General features: G+C 36.8%; 1 protein-coding gene across 1 annotated transcript in view; it reads right to left on the bottom strand.

The window, feature by feature from the left end:
• CC2D2B (coiled-coil and C2 domain containing 2B) overlaps positions 1-20,126 on the bottom strand; it is a 131,604-nt gene that overhangs the window by 65,905 nt on the left and 45,573 nt on the right. Inside the window, 6 exon segments of the mRNA XM_073019213.1 lie at positions 70-247; positions 2,646-2,758; positions 2,948-3,047; positions 6,971-7,111; positions 13,734-13,831; positions 19,486-19,695. Coding sequence (XP_072875314.1) covers positions 70-247; positions 2,646-2,758; positions 2,948-3,047; positions 6,971-7,111; positions 13,734-13,831; positions 19,486-19,695 — 840 coding nt within the window.

Here is a 20,126-nt window from a genome sequence, read left to right as displayed (position 1 = left end):
TAGCTGACAAAAAATTTTAAATTATGTATGGCATAAAATAAGATATAAAAGTAAATGACAATGGCATACCTCCAAGCAAATCACTTCAGGCCAATATATTAACTGAATATTGAAAATTTGCTGAAACATGACTTTAAAATCAAACTGTAGGGGAGATACTGAAGTACAAGAAACCTGTTTATTGTTGTAAAATATTTTAATAAAGTATTTGAGCTTCTGAATTCTGGCTCTTCTTTTTTGTTCATCCCTAAAAATTAAATAAACCTTTAAATCACCCTTAGAAAGTACAATAAACCTAACATATTGTTCTTTCAAAATGTATATTAGCATGTTAAACAGAAGATAATTTCAGAGGACAAATGTTATCTTTACATCAAATAACACTTGTCTACATGTGGATAAAAATTTCTTCTTCCCAGTCAAATGTTTTTAATGAAAGAGATGTACTCAAAATATGCATTCAAAAATAGAAAAACTACAATCAAGGTGCGATAAATCATTCAGCTATTATTTCACTAAATTACAATTTAAAGAGACTACAGCACGTATCTACCACATCTTATGAGAAGAAAAAACTGAGGGGCTTGGGAATGGCGAGGGGAGGTTGAATCAAGAATTTAAAAATATTTTCTAACTTTAAAAAGACACACACATAGACTATATACACAAACACACAACCCTCCACAAACCATGTTGTCAATAACTTCAAAGATGTGGCTCTAAGGCAACAGGCTTGCTGTGTCCTCTTAAAGGTCTTTGTAAACCACCTTAGGCTGTGTACCCCTTTTCTCCAGGATAGTGGGGAAGCCACCCTATCTCTGAACCCAAAGATCAAAGGAGCAAGCCAGGTTACTTCCCTGGGGAAAACACTTGTTGAGGCCTAAGTTGATCCCTTGACTGATATAAAACTCCTAGAGTCTTTCATTCATTCTTTAATTCACTCAACCAACATTTATTGAATATCTTCCTAGCTGCAAGAGAACTCACCTAATGATGTTTAAGACTTGATCCTCTTTTTCAGAAGGGAGAAGGCTGGATGGAAGATAAACCCTAAGTTGAAACATAAAATCCCCTTCTGCTCCCCAGTCTAATCACCCTATGGGCCCAGTATGTCCCTGCCCTATTATCTCTCCATCTCTGTAACCTTCTCAAAGAGTTAGGGGACAAAAGATTACCTATTCTTATCTCCCTGTTGACCTCTTTTGACCATATTCCCAATTACTTTTCAAGAAATATCTAAGTAAAAGTTACCATTTCTGTTGCCCTCTAACAGTAGTTTTAACAATGAGTTCATGAATTGATTATAAAAATTTGTTGATTCAGGGTTATAATTATCTTCAGGAAATCTTGCCTTTCTCTTCACTTGTAAAGTCTTTTTAATTCTTCTCTAATCTCTGTATTCTTTTCACTTCTATCCTCTATATCAACATATTATTCTTTTCTGGAGAATGAGTTTTTATTCATTTGGATGTTCTAAATAGATGATGGCAATGCTATCTTCAGATGGCAATGGCTTTGCAAAGATATAAAACACCATACATCCTTTTGCCTTGACTTCCACTAAGTTTTAGTCTAGGTTTTCCAGCACAAATATCTTCTTCCTCCTCTTTCTTCTCTCTCACTCCAACTTTCATTTTATGGCTCCTGTATTCTTACCCTTATTTAGATAGTCCTTTTATATGGGTGTCCTACATAATAAAATATCTCAGGCCCTTTTTGGAAGGAGGTGCAAAACAAATAAAGGATTTCTCCACTGCTGCACTTCTCTGGTCAGAAAGTGGGTGGTGATAATTGTGACTTTGTGTCTGCTGCTCTTTTGGTTGTTAATCATCCATTCATTCATTTAATAAATATAAAAATTTATTGAGTACCAGTATGTTCCAACACTGCTAAATGATGGACATTCCCAATACTCAAAGATGGACTGGTACCAAGCGCGCCATGGGATAGAGATGTTGAAAACTTAGACCTAGTACTCTAAGTTGCCATATCCTCTTTAAGGGAGATGGATCCATAGGCCTAGTAGATGGAGAAACGGGGTTACCTACGATGTCTGTTTTTGCATACTGTTCTAGGCAAAGAGAGAAAACATTATAGCCCAAGGAAGAAATCACAACTGGGAAGTAAAGAAGTTTGTAATGTCAAAGAAGAAAATTGTTTAGGGGGCCCCCTTGATGTGAAATAGTTTTTATGAGAGCCAGAGTTCCTTTAACAAGCAAAGGCAATGGTGTATTACTTTTTACAGTGCCTTTATATCTTTTTATACCCGAACAAAAATTATTACCATAGCAAAAAACAAAACAAAACAAACCCCCCCCCCCCCACAAATTATCAATATATGAAGCCTAGCAGTGAAGATACCACAGTTTCTATAGAACACCAAACTGGTTTAAGTCCCACCTCAGTCATGTATTAGATGTGTGAACCTGGGCAATTTAACTTCCCATAAGCTACATTCCTGCTTTAAGATGAGGATAATGTGGAACTCAATAGAGCTATGGTGACAATTAAATGTGAAAATGTGTTTTTAAAAACTTAGAGTGCCTGGCATATGGTGCTTACTCAAGAAATCCCACTTTATTATTAAAAACAATCCAATTAATAGACAATATATAATAAAGAAATAATTATTTAAACGTGCTTACAATGAACACTTGGATAAGCTTGTTAATTCTGCAGTGAAAGAAAGTTGTGGCCTCAAAGTAATTGGCTTTATTCTTTCAATTTCTGTTTCATCTGAAGCTAGATATGAGAGGCTCTAGAAATAAAAAAATAAATATATAATTTATCATGTACATCCCTTGTGTAGGACATTTATTCTTCAAATTCATTTATTTCATGTATTTGTCATTTTGTTGGATAACTGTTAGAAATACCAAGATTTCATATTCTATCAAAAAATAAAATATAACTAGTTGAGTTTAATGTTATTTTGCAACATAAATACCTCCTGTTTTTTCCCATTAAGTTCTTTTCCTTCATTTTTCTTCTCAGTTTCAGACATTTCTGAGATTTGCTCTTGTTCATCACATTTATTCATTTTTATCCTAATTAATAATAAACAGAATTACTGAAAGCAGAAATAATGGAGGTATTTGAGAGTTGTTCCAGTTTTTGCTAACACACACACACACACACACGCGCGCGCGCGCATACACACAAAACCAATCCCTTACAAGTAATTTTACATTCTAAGGAAATTACCAATTTGATAAATATTTTTAAAAACTTTATAAGCTTGTTCTCAGCTTTCAGAGATTTCTCCCTTTTCAGTACATTTACCATTAGTGTTTACAGCCCTTTCTAAGGGTATCAAGAAACCTTTCCTCTGGTGAGAATAAGTAACAGGGGAATGGGGAGATAAAAATCAAAGGACACATACCCTGTTTCCTCTCATTTTTCTTTCTCTCATATTTTTGAAGCTGTGAGAACCTGAGCAGGTATAAGGGCAGGTGATCATGGTGATATTAAATGGTAAGTCATAGTTGGTGTTTGTGCATAAACAGTAAACAGTTCATGGCATTAGCACTACTGCCACTGCTGCTGCTACTACTACTACTAGCTAGCTAATCCTTATAGAGTACTTACTAAGTATGTGCCAGGCAATAGTGTAAGTACTTTACACGTATGGACTGATTTAATTATCACAACCCTATGAAGTAAGTACTATTATTCCTCTTTTATTAGTAGTTCAATAAAATCTCAGTTATCTGAACAGTGTCAGAAAATTATTGATCTAGGAGTCAAGTTTTTCTGGTAGTGTAAAAGTTTATTGTTTTCAGTATAAGTTTGTTTTCCATTTTAATCATTTAAGAACGAAATCCTTTGGTAAAATATTATATGCTCTGTTGGGAATGTAAAATGGTGCAGCTGTTTTGGAAAACAGCCTGGCAGTTCCTCAAAACTGTTAACTACAGAGTTACCAAATGACCCAGCAATTCCACTGATATACCCAAAAGAAATAAAAGCCTATGTCTGCACACATGAGGAGTGACTGCTAATGGGAAGATGGTTTCTTTGGGGGGTGACTAAAACATCCTAAGATTACATTGCAGTGATGGTTGCACAATTCTGGGAATTTATTAAAAACAATTGAACTGGAGACTTTGAATGGGTGAACCATATGGTATGTGAATTATATCTCAATAGAGCTGTTTAAAAGCTATTATATGCTTTTTGCCTTCTGAAATAGAATACAGGTGACTAAGTGCAGATATTATCTATATGGTAGCATCCTGGGCTGAAAACCCAGCCTCATTAATGGCACTACAGAATCTGGGCAAGTTACTTAAGAACTCTATGCCTCACTTTTCTCATCTGAAAATTAGGTTGTTGTGAGGATTAAATGCACTAATTTAAGTAAAGTGCTCAACCCAGGACTTGGAGTAAAACAAACACTTAATAAATGTTATTATTTTCTTTGGTTTCAGGGCAATTAATATGACATCAATTAACTTGCTGTTCTTTACTACCAATGGCTTTTAACCTTTGTTACACATTAAAATCACCAGGGAAGCATTTTAAAACTCATGATATCCAGACCATACCCCATACTAATTAAGTAAGAACAGTCGTTTTAGAACTTCCTAAGTGATTTCAATCTATAATAATTTAGGGAATAAATGTTATGAGTAACTTAGACAATGGGTGTTATACCCAGATTTTCTTCTGAGGGAAACTATTGAGGCAGCGTCTATAGCTTCCTCCTTTCTATGCTGAGCCAAATGACTCTGGGAAATGATGAAGGTCCTGATGCTATTTTATCAAATGTTGTTGCATTTCTCGCTTGCATAGCTTGCATTTTCTTTCTCATTTTAAAAGTTTCTTTGGCAGTTATCTGAATCTTCTCCAGGTAGCCAGTGCCAAACAGAGAACATGAGTGAAGACAATATAAGAAATCTGGGTTCTCTGTGTTATTTGCCAGTGCTGTGGTTTGGGTTCAGGGGCAGAAGACAATACAATCTATCACCTATAGCGACTGACACATCCAGTCTCTCTAAGCTGAATGTGGTGTTGCTAACATTTAACAAGGAGAGTTTGCCACCTGCACGAGAAGACAGGGCTATTTCTTCAACTTTCTGCTACCTCATTTCTGCCCCTGTAACTTTCTAAAACTTGCTCTAGCTGAGATTATCAATAATCTCCATGTCAGGAAATCCAATGAACATTTTTAGTAGTGAACTTAACTGATAATAACTGCTAACCACTTCCTCCTACTTAAAATACCCCGCTTCCTTGCTTCTGGGGCAAAATACTCTATAACGGGAGCTTCTCTGTCCTTCCTCTAGTTTCTCCTCCTCTACCAAGCTATTCAAACCAATTTCTCAAGATTCAGTGCTTGGGGTCTCTCCTCATCTTATTCTCTGCCTTCTCCCTAGGCAGTTTCATACACACTCATATCTTCAATTATGATTATTTACTATGCCACAGACCATGGACCTAGCTGCCCACTCAATTGCTTTATTTAGAGATATCTCAAAGGCACATCAACTTCAACATGCCCCAAACCAAATACATGATGAAATGATAACCTGAGCTCAGTGTCTAGGTATGACGCCTTCTTATCATGAGTACTATCTCTCCAGGAAGCCTAGCTACAAGTTTATTCAGTTAGGGCTCACAAGGACCAGGTGTGTTGTGAGGTCAACAGTGGTAAAGTTGGCCAGGAAACAGTTCCGAGAAACATCTTCAAACAGATAGCTTCTCTTATTGATCAGAATGATACTTTTAACTGCTTAAACTAAATGCCCCAATTTAGGGTTGCCGGGGCTAGCCCAGCTGGGGCCAACCTGGTGAATGACTGTGTGGTATTTAGCTGAGAGGCAGTCTGGAGAGATGAATTCAAGCCAACGTCAGCTGGAAAAGTTGAATGTCAGGAAGAACAAATGCGAAGGGCCTCAGGTAGGACTGGAGTTCAGAATAGTGGCAACAAGAGTTAGTGTTGAGCAGGCAATATGGGTCCAAAGACATTGTTTTGGGTAACCCTATGACATCCGTGTCTCCTCTTTGTTGCTCAAGGATTCATGATGCATGGGTGTGTCAGGTTGGTTTAAAGGATTGGAAGCAAGTCATTACATTTATATTAATTTAGGAGTCTAAGATAAAGTTCAATGCTGGATTTAGGTTTAGAAACCGTCCAAAGCACTTTTGTTTAAAAAACAACAACAACAACAACAAAACACTGCAGCAGGAAAAAAAAATCAACAAAATAAACATTTTTCTTATTTGCCTGAAATTGTACTAACTTTTTATTCTTTTGAAAACCAAAAGACTCAGGACAATGGATTGTGGGGAGAAAATTAGTTATTTCCCTGTGAGTTCACAAGCAGCTTAAGTGTTTGGGTTTGAATTGAAATTATTTCCTCCATCAGACATGGTTTTATGATTTTATCAAATTATCTAAAATGTGTTTCACCTAAAATATGATTGCTGGCTCCACATTCATCTTTATAAGAATGTGCCAAACTGTTTCCAAAGTGGCTGTACCTTTTTGCATTCCCATCAGCAATGAATCAGTTTCCATTGCTCAGCATCCTTTCCAGCATTTGTTAATGTCTTGTCTTGTCTTTCCTTTAGTTTTGGATTTTAGCCATCGTAATAGGTGTGTAGCACTGTTTAATTGTGGTTTTAATTTGCATTTCTCTATTGACATGACAATAGAGAATGACATGACAATGTTGAGCATCTTTTCATGTGTTCATTTCCCATCCATATACATTCTTGAGTGAAGTGTCTGTTCAAATTCTTTCCCCATGTTTAATTGGGTTTTCTTAAGTTGTAAGAATTCCACTTTATATATTCGATATATATGTGCATATATATATGTTTATATATTTAAGATACAAATTCTTTGTTGACTACGTGGAATAGTTTCCTAGCTTCTGGATGTCTTCCTAGTCACTGTGAATTCCTACTTATTCATGAGCAGTTCCTCAGGAGACCAATAAGAGCAAATAGAGCTGCCACTTACTTCTGAACCTGTAACTTTATTGGGGTGCTTGTAAACCCTTGTCGCTGTCGAAGAGATTTAATCTGTTTCCAAGTTCGTAATATACTGCGTAGTAGGGAGAGGTCCTTTCCCCTTTCTAAGTCATACATCTGTTTTGTATTACTACAACAAAAATGGCAGAGCAAAAATTTGTCAGTGGATTAGAACTAAAAGCCTTCAAAAGTGGCATGGAAGAATGTATTGCAATAACTCTTCTGAACTCCCTCCTCACCTTATTTTTTTCATTTTATACACACCTGAACCCCATGTTACTATATTTTGTTACCCACTGCAATTCCATTAGAAATTCGTTCCTTTATGACTTAATGGCTTCTCACTATTCAGAAGTGCCCTGCTAAAATGCAAATGCTCCTGAGAAAACAAATAGCCTAGCTAGAACTCTACGATATTTTTTTTCTTTTTTGAGACAGAGTCTCACTCTGTTGCCCAGGCTGGTGCGATCTCAGCTCACTGCAACCTCCGTCTCCTGGGTTCAAGCAATTCTCCTGCCTCAGCCTCCCAAGTAGCTGGGACTACAGGCATGTGCCACCATGCCTGGCTAATTTTTATATTTTAGTAGAGATGGGGTTTTACCATGTTGAGCAGGCTGGTCTCAAACTTCTGACCTCAAGTGATCTGCCTTTGGCCTCCTAAAGCACTGGGGTTATAAGCGTGAGCCAATGAGCCCTGCCAGAACTCTACAAGATTCTGAAGTACCAAAGAGAGAAGAGCAATAGTGGAAGAAATGAGCAATAAAAGAAAGGGAGTGGAAAGCCCCTATGTTTTGATAATTGTGCTTGCTGTCTATTCAGGATTTAGTTAATTTCTGGTTGGCACTTCATTATTTACAAAAAAGAAGATGCAAATCAGCTGGTGCATGTCCCTTCCAATGCATGCTCCCACAACTTTTATTTTGTCACCTAAGTTGGATGGTTCCAAAGCCACTGGTGAGGTATTGGCTTAGATTAAGGATGCCAAAATCTCAAGAGGTCTTGATGGGAAAGGATGGTGGTAGCATAGTACCATAGAGTTTGAGTCACACTAAGAAAGTGCTGGGGAGGGATTCTTATTTAGTTAAAATGCATGAAGATAGAAAATATGCATTTCAAGGCCAAGCATGGTGGTGCATGCCTATAATCTCAGCATTTTAGAGGCCAAGGTGGGGTGGATCACTTGAGCCCAGAAGTTCAAGACCAGCCTGGGCAACATGGTGAAACCCTGTCTCTACAAAAGTTATGAAAATTAGCCGGGCATGATGGTGCACACTTGTAGTCCCAGCTACTCAGGAGACTGAGGTGGGAGGACCACTTGAGCCTAGAAGGTTGAGACTGCAGTGAGCCGTGATTATGCCACTGCACTCCAGGCCAGGCAACAGATGGAGACCTTGTCTCAAAAAAAAGAAAATATATATTTCATAACTCAGTTTATATCACTTCCTCAATACAGCCTTGCTTGAAAACCCCCACAACAAAATTAAATTTTCTTATATCCCTTCATGCTTTTCCTTTTAAATATTCATCACACTTGTAATAAGTCATTCAATGTCTGTTTCCCCATGTGATATCAAGGTTCAGAGTACTTCAGGATAACAGGTGTTTATTGTAAATGTTACCAACATTTTTTGTAAGCCTCCAGTTACCAACATTTTTTTGTAAGTTTCCATTACCTCCCAGTCCACTCACGTAGCTGAAGTGTGAAACAAGAATACTTAAAGGAGTGTGGTCATTTTGAGTAAGTGCCATAAGAAGTGTGATACAGTAGAAAGGATAGCAAGATACTTGGAACCGACAAACCCAGTGTTAACTGCGGTTCTCCAACTTACTTAAGAAAACTGCTTAAGTGTTCTGAGTCTTCATATGCTCAATTTTTCTTCAACTTCTTGACACCTATTTGAATGAAGTACCTCTAAACTGAAAGCAATGGATCAAATTATTAATCAGAAAATAATAAAATAAATACACTACTCTCCATGTGTTTCCAGATTTTCTGGAAATTGTATAATGTATTTATTACACTTTTTTCAGGTTAACAATTAGAACACTGCTTCAGGCCGGGCGCGGTGGCTCAAGCCTGTAATCCCAGCACTTTGGGAGGCCGAGACGGGCGGATCACGAGGTCAGGAGATCAAGACCATCCTGGCTAACCCGGTGAAACCCCGTCTCTACTAAAAAATACAAAAATCTAGCCGGGTGAGGTGGTGGGCGCCTGTAGTCCCAGCTACTCGGGAGTCTTGAGGCAGGAGAATGGCGTGAACCCGGGAGGCGGAGCTTGCAGTGAGCTGAGATCCGGCCACTGCACTCCAGCCTGGGCGACAGAGCGAGACTCCGCCTCAAAAAAAAAAAAAAAAAAAAAAAGAACACTGCTTCAAATTTAAAGGTACTTTGCCTGATAGGCTAATAATCATATTTTTAGAATATTGAAGTAACATACTGTTTTAAAAAAGTTTCTTCTATGTTTCATAACTTTGCAAACACATTATATTAGTATGTTAAATTACACTAATTAACATATTTTATTAGTATGTTAAGTTACACTAATTAATTTCTAATGTTAAACCATCCTTGCATTCCTTGGATTATTCCAATTTGGAATAATCCAAATTTGGTTATAATGTATTATTTGATAAAATTTTGTTTAGTATTTTAGTATCTATGTTCATGAATGAAATTCAGTTGCAGTATTTTTATACAGTTGCCAGGTTTTAATTTCAAGGATATGATAACTTCATTAAATGAGCTGAAAATGTAGCCTCTTTTTCTTTCATTTGAAAGAGTTTGTGAAGAAGAGTAGTTATCTTTAAATAAGAGGATGTGAAACTTTTTCGTGTATCAGAATCACCTAGAGGGCTGGCTAAACACAGATTGCCAGGCCCTACCTGTAGAGTTTCCAATTCAGTGGTCTGTGGTAGACTGGATGATGTGCATTTCTAACAAATTCCCAGGTGAAGGTGATGATTCTGGTCTGGGGACCATACTTTGAGACCCACTGCTTTAAATGTTCTAGAAAGTACTCTAGTCATCTGAGCCTTGAGTTTTCTTTGCAGAAAGGTTTCAAATTGATTTCTTTAACAATTATTGAATTACTTAAGGTTTTTTTTTTCTTCGTCTTTCACTTCTTGAATATGTTTGATTAGCTGTATTCTGTGTAGATTTGTCTTTTCCATATAAATGTTTACATTCTTTAGCATAAAGTTATTTAAAATATATAGCATCCACAGTAATGTTCCCTTTCTTTTCCTGACATTGTATATTTGTGCTGTTTCACTTTTTCCACTTGATCAGCTTTCCCAGAGTTTATCAATTTTTATCCAATATTTGAGTGTATTGATTTTCTCTATTATAGTTTTATTATTAATTTCTGTTTATCTCTTTGTTATTTCATTTCTCTTACCCTTTATCTTCATTTCTTTTCTTTCTCTCTATTTTCTCCTTTTGAATCTCCTCCAGTGAATATGTTGGTCCACTTAATGGTGTTCCACAAGTCTCTTAGGCTCTGTTTGTGTTTCTTCATTTTTTTTTTCTTTCTGTTGCTCAGATTCAATGATTTACATTGTCCTATCTTCAAGATCACTAATTCTTTCTTCTGCCTGCTGTAATCTGCCTTTGAATCTTTCTAGTGACTTTTTCATTTCAATTATACTTTTCAGCTTCATTCTCTTTTTCAGTTTTCTGTCTCTTTATTGTTACTTCCATTTTGTTTATATGTGGTTTGATTATTTATTTATTTATTTATTTATTTACTGAGACAGAGTCTCACTCTGTTGCCCAGGCTGGAGTGCAGTGGCACAATCTCAGCTCACTGCAAGCTCTGCCTCCCAAGTTCAAGAAATTCTCCTGCCTCAGCCTCCAGAGTAGCTGGGACTACAGGTGCATACCACGACACCTGGCTAATTTTTGTATTTTTAGTACAGATGTGGTTTCACCATGTTAGCTAGGCTGGTCTTGAACTCCTGGCCTCAAGCAATCTGCCCACCTCAGCCTCTCAAAGTGCTGGGATGACAGGCTTGGAGCCACCACATCCGGCCTATTTTGTTTATGCATGGTTTAGCATACAGTTTTGACTTTCTTGACATCTCTCTTTAGTTCTTTGCACATCTTTAAGACAGTTGTTTTAAAGTCTTTATCTGGTAGATCTGCCATCGAGTAGGTCTTTATCTGGTAGGTTTTTTTTTTTTTTTGGCACAGTTTCTGTTGATTTATTCTTTTCCTTTGAGTTGGCCATACTTTCCTGTTTCTTTATACACCTTTGTGTTTTTCTGTTGTTGAAAACTGGATATTTGAATCTAATAATGTGGTAACTCTAGAAATCACATTGTCCTCCTTTCCCAGGGCTTGCTGTTTTTTGTTATTGTTATTTTTTTTAAAAATCATGGCCTGGTGTGGTGGCTCAAACCTGTAATCCCAGGGCTTTGGGAGGCCGAGGCAGGCGGATCACCCAATGTCAGGAGTTCGAGACCAGCCTGGCCAACATGGTGAACCCCCATCTCTACTGAAAATACAAAAATTAGCCAGGCGTGGTGGCATGCACCTGTAGTCCCAGCTACTTGGAAGGCTGAGGCAGGAAAATCACTTGAACCTGGGAAGCAGAGGTCGCAGTGAGCCAAGATCATGCCAGTGCACTCTTGCCTGGGTAACAGAGCAAGACTCTGTCTCCAAAACAAACAAACAAACAAACAAAAAAATCATTGTCAGCTGTCTCTGGGCCCAGGATCAGGCTAAAGTATAAACATAAGGTCCTCTCAGGTCTTTTCTGAGTCGATGCCTTTCCCTGTGCATGTGTGGTCACTTTCTAATTTTCCCTGTATATGCAGTTGCTTTTAAATGTCATAGTCTTTAATATCTGGATCCCAAAAGAGGAAAAGGAAACAATGAAGGGGAGTGGAAGGGGCACCAGCTTTTTAAATCCCCTGGAAGTCACTTTATCCAGAGATAGAGGGGCTTACAACAATGGGGAAAAGTACAACAATAATGGTCCCCCTCTCATTGCACCTCTGTGATTAGAAGTAAGCAGTGATCAGAGCACATGTTCCCAATATTTGTAGGATAAGGTCCTTTTTGCTTACCTTGGGCTCCTGAAAAATGTGTGTGGGTTACTCCAGGAACATGTGCACAGCTGCCTGCCATGGGGCTGAGGGGCAGGGGTGGGGAGATAGCTGCTACTGTGCTAAGAGCTGACATTGACCAAAATTAACCCCAATTTACCATCCAAGGCTTCCTCTGGATGCTGCAAGCTTTCAATACACTCCAGAGTTCCAAAATATAGGCTTTTCATATCCATGAGTTCTGCATCTACAGATGAACCAATCTCAGATTTAAAACATTTTTTAAAAAGCCAATAAAAATAACAATACAAGAGTAAAAAATAATGTGAATAAACAAATACAGTAGAACAACTATGTACATAGCATTTACATTGTAGTGGGTATTATAAGTAATCTAGAAATGATGTAAAGTATATGAGAGGATGTGCATAGGTTATATGCAAATACTATGTCGTTTTATACAAGGGACTTGAACATCCATGAATTTTGGTGTCTGTAGGAGGTTCTGGAACCAATCCCTTGCAGATACTGAGGGACAACTGTAGTTACATCAGACAGGTTCTCCGCTAGTACAACTGCTGTCTAGGTGGGGAGATGAATTCCTAGTGCTGCTTCTTCTTCCATCTTCCTAGAAACTCCTTCCATTGAATTTTTTAAATTTTCACTTTATGTTTTTCAATTCTATAAATTCTCTTTGGTTATTCTTACATAAAAATAGCTCAAGAAGTACTCAGTAATTTACTCTCTCTTGTTTGTAGATCGTATTTTCAAGCTTGTCTTTTATTTTTAAATCATATTTTTTAAAGTTCTATTATTTTCTATATTTGACCATTCTATTTTCTTAAGCTTTTGCTTTGTATGAGCCTTCTATTATTTCTTCTGGCTCTTATTCATGCTGTCTTTGTGCGTGTGTGATAGAAGAGGTTGTAAACTGTAAGCTCATGTTCCTTGAAGTGTTATATCTTTGAATAATCTCTGAGCTAGGATTAAAACTGTGGTCTTTCAGAAAATGTATGTATTTGCTTCACCAGTTGTTTGGTGCCAATGCCAATCTGGGACTATTTTAAGTTAAATTCTAAATCTGAGATAGATTTTAGGCTAAATAAGTTGTATAAATTCATGTCAGAAATCTGAATGAAGGCTGTCTTCTGATTATGAATACTTTCCAGTGAATTTTCCTGCTCTTAGAGATTCTGTGACACATGAATATGTTTTGTCTTGGAATTACTTTTTCAGTTATTTCATACTTTCATAACTTCGCTTTCCAGTCTATATGCCAATGGCTCCCAACTTGTAGACCATGCTTTTCACAGGGGTCCTTAAATCCACTACTTGTGGAATATTGTCTTTAGACTGAAATAATAACATATCTGGCACATGTGTAAATGTGCACCAATTATCAAATATACACTAACACTTCAGATCAATATAATCCAAGTCAATTTCAAAGTACTCATGAACTCATAGTTCTTCAACTTTTTCAAAAAAAATCAATGGATGCTAAAACTAGAATTACTTTCATATGGCACCCCTATGAAATATTTTTACACAAACATGGGTCTTAAAAAAGATTGAAACCATTTCTGTAATCGCCTAAAAAGTAGGGACTGTATACTTTTCTTTATCTTCCATAGCAAGTGCAGTACTTTGTCTAAAGAAGTTACCTAATGAATGCTTGATGAACATGAATGGCTCAAAACCTACCTTATTTGCCAATAATAATCTTGTAAAGATTTTCTGGTCAGCTGGTTTATTTCTGAATTTTCATTTGACAATTTGGTAGCATCTGTCAGTGCTTTCAGCTATAACAAAAAAAAAGAGCTCTTTGGTATATTTTGTCTGCCTGTTACCATTACTCCAGCTCACCTATAGGTCAAGGTGTGTGCAGCAGCAGAACAAATGTATAACTTTGTGTGTATTATTGGCTTATCTTCCACAATATATTTTATATAAGCACCTTGGGGAGGAACTGAGAAGAGCCTCAATATCTATGTAGGCAATAAACATCAATTTAGTATCTAATAACATCTAGTATCTTGAACATTACTAGACAATCAATTCATCAATTGATATAAAGAAATGCCATTAGATCAAGAAGGAATATTGAGCACAGGTACCAATCTTATCTTTCACCTAAAATCCCATAGTTACAGAAAAAACATATTATCTGTCTTTCTCCACATCCATTGCCATCATCACATCCATATCTATATAAATATATTGATAACTATCTTTACAGATAAGTGCATAATGTAGGAAAACAAGAAGAATAAAATCAAGAGAACAAGATATACTGCAGAAGGTATAAAATAGAGTAACATCCATAGAGCAATAGAATAGGAGGAGACTAGGCCCTAAAACACATAAAGGAGAAGTCTGTCACAGCTGAGGGTAATTTGTGGGAACTTCAAGACTAGAGTCAATTGATATAAACTTTTACTGGAAGACATACGAGAAGACCTAAACATAGGAAAACAAACTATATTCCTCGAAGAGGAAACCCAATTTTTATGAGGATCAAATTTCTTTCAAAATTAATGTAACAGTACAACACAATCACAATAAAGATGGTAACAGGGTTTTAAAAATAGAAGGTGACAAGCTAATTCTAAGGTTCATATGGAAGATAAAATCTATGGGGTATCCAAAAACATTCTAGAAAAGAACAACAATGAGGAGGTACTTGTGCTATCACATATAATTTAATAATTAAATATGGTAATGAAACAGTATGGAACTAGACCGTACTAGTCCTCAAGCAAACCTATATGTTAATAAATATGTGCAGCTGGTATAGGATAAAGTTAGTATTTTAAATCAATAGGGAAATAAATGATGGTATTTGGATATTAGGCTGATCTTTTGGGAGAAAGAGTGGAGTTGGAGCCCAGTCTCACCTGAGACACAGATATAAACTCTAGATAGAAAAGGCTGGAAATTATATACACATATGCCCTTTGACACACACACACACATATACTCACACAGCCATGTGTATACACATATACAAACACATATAAATACAAATTCATACACCACAAGGATATATAAAAGGAAGTCTTTATAATTTTGGTCTGTCAGACACTATTCATTGCCCTTAAAGGATCATTTTTCTTGGTTGGCAGAACACTAATTTTGTTCAATTGCTCAACCATTTTCCATGTGTTTTTCAGGTAAACTGATTAGTGCAGCTATTTGCAGCAATTTCATTCTTGCCAATGAATGGTTTAGGCATGATCATGTGAAATAATTCTAGTCAATGAGGTATTAGGGGAAATCTGCTGCAGGACAGGAGAGGGATTGGAGAAGGCTCTCAACGTGAGACACTACGCTGCATATTATCTGTCTGACCAGCATGCCTTGAACTGCAGCAACCACTTGGTTAGCTTCCATGAGTGGGGCTAACCCCAAGTAGACTTGATGAAGATGAAGAGAAGGACAGAAAAGGCTAGGGTTGTTGATAATATTGTCGAGACACCAAATTAACCAAACCTAGAGCTGCCCTAACTTGGACAATATGAGGTAATGCCTTTCCTTATTGTCTGAAGTAACTGAGATGAAGTTTTCCTTGAATTGCAACCAAAAATATGCTAATTGATAAACTTGGGCTAGAGAAGGTCTTAGGAAGCTTAGGAAGCAAACAAAAAAAATCTAAAATTCACAAGGGAAAAGATTAACAGATTTGACCTCGTAAAAATGTAAAATGTTTGCCAAGTTCAGTGGCTCATGCCTGTAATTCCAAAAACTCAGGAAGCTGAGGTAGGAGGATTGCTTGAGGCCAAGATTTCAAGGCCAGCCTGGCAACACAGAAAGACCTCGTTTCTAAAAAAATTTTTTTAAATGACCTGGTTGTTGTGGCATGTACCTGTAGTCCCAGCTACTCGGGAGGCTGAGTGACAGCATCACTTGAGCCCAGGAATTAGAGGCGGAAGTGAGTTATAATTGCACTCTGGGTGACAGAGTGAGACCTTTCTCAAAAAAGAATTTTTTTTAATTTAAAATGTTTGCTGAAATATATAATAAAGTTTAAATCAAGTAACGGAATAGGACAAAAATATATAAGACATATTTAAAAGATATACTTCTTTTATGGACTTACATCTAGAAAAAAAATAGATATGTATAATTATTACTTTTTTTTATTTTTTATTTTTTTGAGAAGGCATCTCACTCTGTCACCCAGGCTGGAGTGCAGTGGCGCCATCTCGGCTCACTGCAAGCTCCATCTCCCGGGTTCACGCCATTCTCCTGTCTCAACCTCCCGAGTAGCTGGGACTACAGGAGCCCGCCACCACACCAGGCTAATTTTTTGTATTTTTAGTAGAGACGGGGTTTCACCATGTTAGCCAGGATGGTCTCGATCTCCTGACCTCGTGATCCACCTACTTCAGCCTCCCAAAGTGCTGGGATTACATGTGTGAGCCACCGTGCCTGGCCTATATATTATTTTTTAACTCGTGAATTAATTAAAGATGAAGCTAGAAAATAATACTGAATATTGGTGAAGTCTCTGGGAAGTGGACTCTGTCCTGCCTTGCTAGTGGAAATTCAAATTGAAAAAACATTTGGAAAAGGCATTTTATCACTTTCTAACAAAGTTTAAACTGCATATACCCTTAACTTTGACCAGGCAACTTCACTTATATGGGTCTATCCTATAGAAGTTTTCACAGATGTGCTCAAATATATAGGTACAAGGATATTCACTGCTTCATTATTAATCATAAAGAAATGACCTAAGTGCCATTGAATGGGAGTGATTAAATATGTTAAATATGTTGAAATAAACTTATACTATGGACATACATATATATATATATATATAAAATAGTGATACATATAAAGTTCCAAGATAGAGTATTAATTTCAGAAAACCAGCTGGGCATGGTGGTGCACACCTGTAGTCTCACCTACTTGGGAGGCTGAGGTGGGAGGATTGCTTGAGCCCAGGAGTTTGAGTCCAGCCTGGGCAACATAACAAGATGCTATATCTAAAAAAAATCAAGTTGCCAAATAATACATATGGTAAGATCCAATTTATGTTAAAAACAATCATGGCATACATACATATAGAAATACAGGGAGAAGAGAACTTTAAGGATGTACTTAAAGAGCTAAAGGATGTCCAAACCATGAGGTGTGGAATGAAGTAGGGCTTTCACATCTTGACACTTCTACAATTAATCTTTTCCAGTGTGAATGTATTCCTGTATTATTTGTACAATTTTTTAAAGCTAGAGGGAAAAAGAGCAGAAATCTGCATAGCTGAGCATCCTTTCTACTCTCTCATACTATCAGCAACATCCCTCTTTGTTCTTTAAGTGGAATTCATACTCATATAAAGGAGCATATTTCAGTTTAAGAATTCCTTGGATGCCAATGGCTCTTCCACTACTCTGAATTGGTTTGAAAACACTGGGAGCAGGCAAAGCCGTACATTTCACATCCAGGGTCTAAATTATCCATGTTTAAGAAATTAATCTTTTGGTGGGAGGCTGATGGACATGCTCTGCACCACCTGGCCTTTTCTTCTCTTCCCCACTGCTCTTCTCCACCTCAGAAGAGAAGATTATGCACACTTCCCACCACATTTCTCTTTTTACAATTTCCTGGGAGGTAGAGAAAATATTTATATTCACATAAGAGAATAAATTGAAAACAAGTAAAAATCTGCTAAGAAATTACATTTGGCTCCTAATACAATAATAATACTGAAACATATTGCAAATAATAACCCCAAAAGTTTTTATTTTATGCACAGAGCCATGCATATACATGAAAAATAAACCTAGAGTCCATATATACTTTTATAGATGGTACTCTAATAAACTACAATTGATATTGCTAGATCAGACTTTAAAGATTCTATAATATTGTTGGAAAAAATTCTGTAAAGCAGAAATCTGTAGATCAAATCACTTTTTAAATGACCAGCATTTTAATCTGAGTTGTTTCCTTCATTCATTTAAAAAATGGCCATATTTTACTAAAAGTTAGAATATCCAATATTGATTTTAGGAAATATTCTGATATTGCTAATGCATGGTGTTCATCTATTAAGTTCTTTCACACAGTTGCTCCATCAAATCAAATAGATTAACTCCTGGCTGGGCATGGTGGCTCAGACCTGTAATCCCAACATTTAAGGAGGCCGAGGCAGGTAAATCACTTGAGCCCAGGAGTTCAAGAGCAGCCTGGGCAACATGGCAAAAGCCTGTCTCTATGAAAGAGAAAAAAACTTTAGCTAGGTGTGGCGGTGCACACCTGTAGTTCCAGCTACTCAGGAGGCTGAAGTGGGAGGATAGCTTGAGCCTGGGAGGTTGAGGCTGCAGTGAGCCATGATTGAGCTACTGCATTGCAGCCTGAATGAGACCTTATCTCAAAAAAAAAAAAAAAAAACATTAAGTCCTGTGGGTTTTAAACTTGTATTTTAAAAAGCAGATATTGGCCGAGTGTGGTGGCTCATACCTGTAATCTCAGCAATTTGGGAGGCCGAGGCAGGCAGATCACCTGAGGTCAGAAGTTCGAGAACAGCCTGGCCAACATGGCAAAATCCCGTCTCTACTAAAAACACAAAAATTAGCCACGCATGTGGTGGGCACCTGTAGTCCCAGCTACTCGGGAGGCTGGGGCAAGAGAATCGCTTGAACTCGGGAGGCAGAGGTTGCAGTGAGCCAAGATCGCACCACCGCACTCTAGCCTGGGCGACAGAGCAAGACTCCGTCTCAAAAAGAAAAATAAAAAAGCAGGTATTTATGAAGGTTCATAACAGATATTTATGAAGGTTCATAATTAGTTCATGTCCAGTTTATTGAAATGGCTTTGTGGCTCCATCGGGATTGAACGTTTCATTAAATATCTTATGGGTATTTGATTTCAAATGTATTCATTAGTTGAATGAGACATACTATCAAAATACCTTTCCCAAGAGAACACTAGTCAACAAAATGCTCATATATCAGAAACCTAGCAGAGAGTTTAAATGAGGCACAAGTTTGTAAAAGTAATCAGTGGGAACTCCTTCTATTTCTCTTCAGACTTCATATACCCCTCATGATGTCAGGAGATGACTACTTGGATTAATCAGCTTCAGACCAAGACTCTTCAGGTTTCTTATGAGATTCAAGATTTCTAATATTTTAATTAAAATACTTTATTACAAGACTTAAAACAGTCACATGGCTCTTTTCAGTAATAATCATTTCAAATACTCTTCTTGAGTTATAGGACCAAGAATACCATTGATTAGTAAATCATTTGTGGTAAATAAATATCCCATTGGATATATTTAAAGCTTTCTCCCCAGTCAATTCCCACAGTTTCTTTTCAGAGAAACTGAAATTGAACCATTGTTCTACTTAAATATTTAGAAAACGTTCTGATAATTTGCTCTGTACAAGGAATTTTTTCTCTTTCAATATTAAATGTTTAGCTTTATAATGAAAGCCATTCTCACCTTCTCATAAAGCAGCTGAGATACATTCTGTTGCTGCCTGTCCTGAAAACATTCATAAAGTTGGAGAAGCCTAGCACATAATACTTGTTCTTGATTGAAGAGATGATGATGGCTGAACTGCAAACCCACAATGTTGAGGTCTAATTGGTATATTTCCCTTGGACCTTCCATTTTGTTCATAAATGAACTTCCCAGGTCATATTTTACTGCCTTTTAAAGAAAAATAAGTGCACGATGTTAATTTGATTCGGTTTCTTTTGAAATTATAAGTAACTTTTCCTTATAAAAGTAACATTTCAATTGAAGGAAAATCAAGAGATATAGAAAAACAAAAAACAATAATTTGATTCTTTTTCCTTAAATTGATTAGGACCCTTAATTTCATCAAACATATTTATATTATAGCATTTTAATCATCTTGCTATTAACTATTGTCATCTATCTCACTATTGTGTGCTGGAGTGGAAGTTGGACTTTCAAGTTATAAAACCAAAAATAATTTCCTATAGAAACACTATGACAAATGGTGTATAGAACCGTGGGCCAGAGTTAAATGAGAATTACTTGTTAAAACATTGTTTATAAATGGATACACTGGTGATCCTCTGGGAAATTATCTTCAGGAGACTGGGCCCTCTAAG

The sequence above is a fragment of the Chlorocebus sabaeus genome, chromosome 9 (genome assembly GCF_047675955.1).
Source record: "Chlorocebus sabaeus isolate Y175 chromosome 9, mChlSab1.0.hap1, whole genome shotgun sequence".
Taxonomy (NCBI): Eukaryota; Metazoa; Chordata; class Mammalia; order Primates; family Cercopithecidae; genus Chlorocebus; species Chlorocebus sabaeus.
The sequence above is the reverse complement of the archived record's forward strand: the minus strand, read 5'-3'. Positions and strand labels throughout refer to the sequence as shown.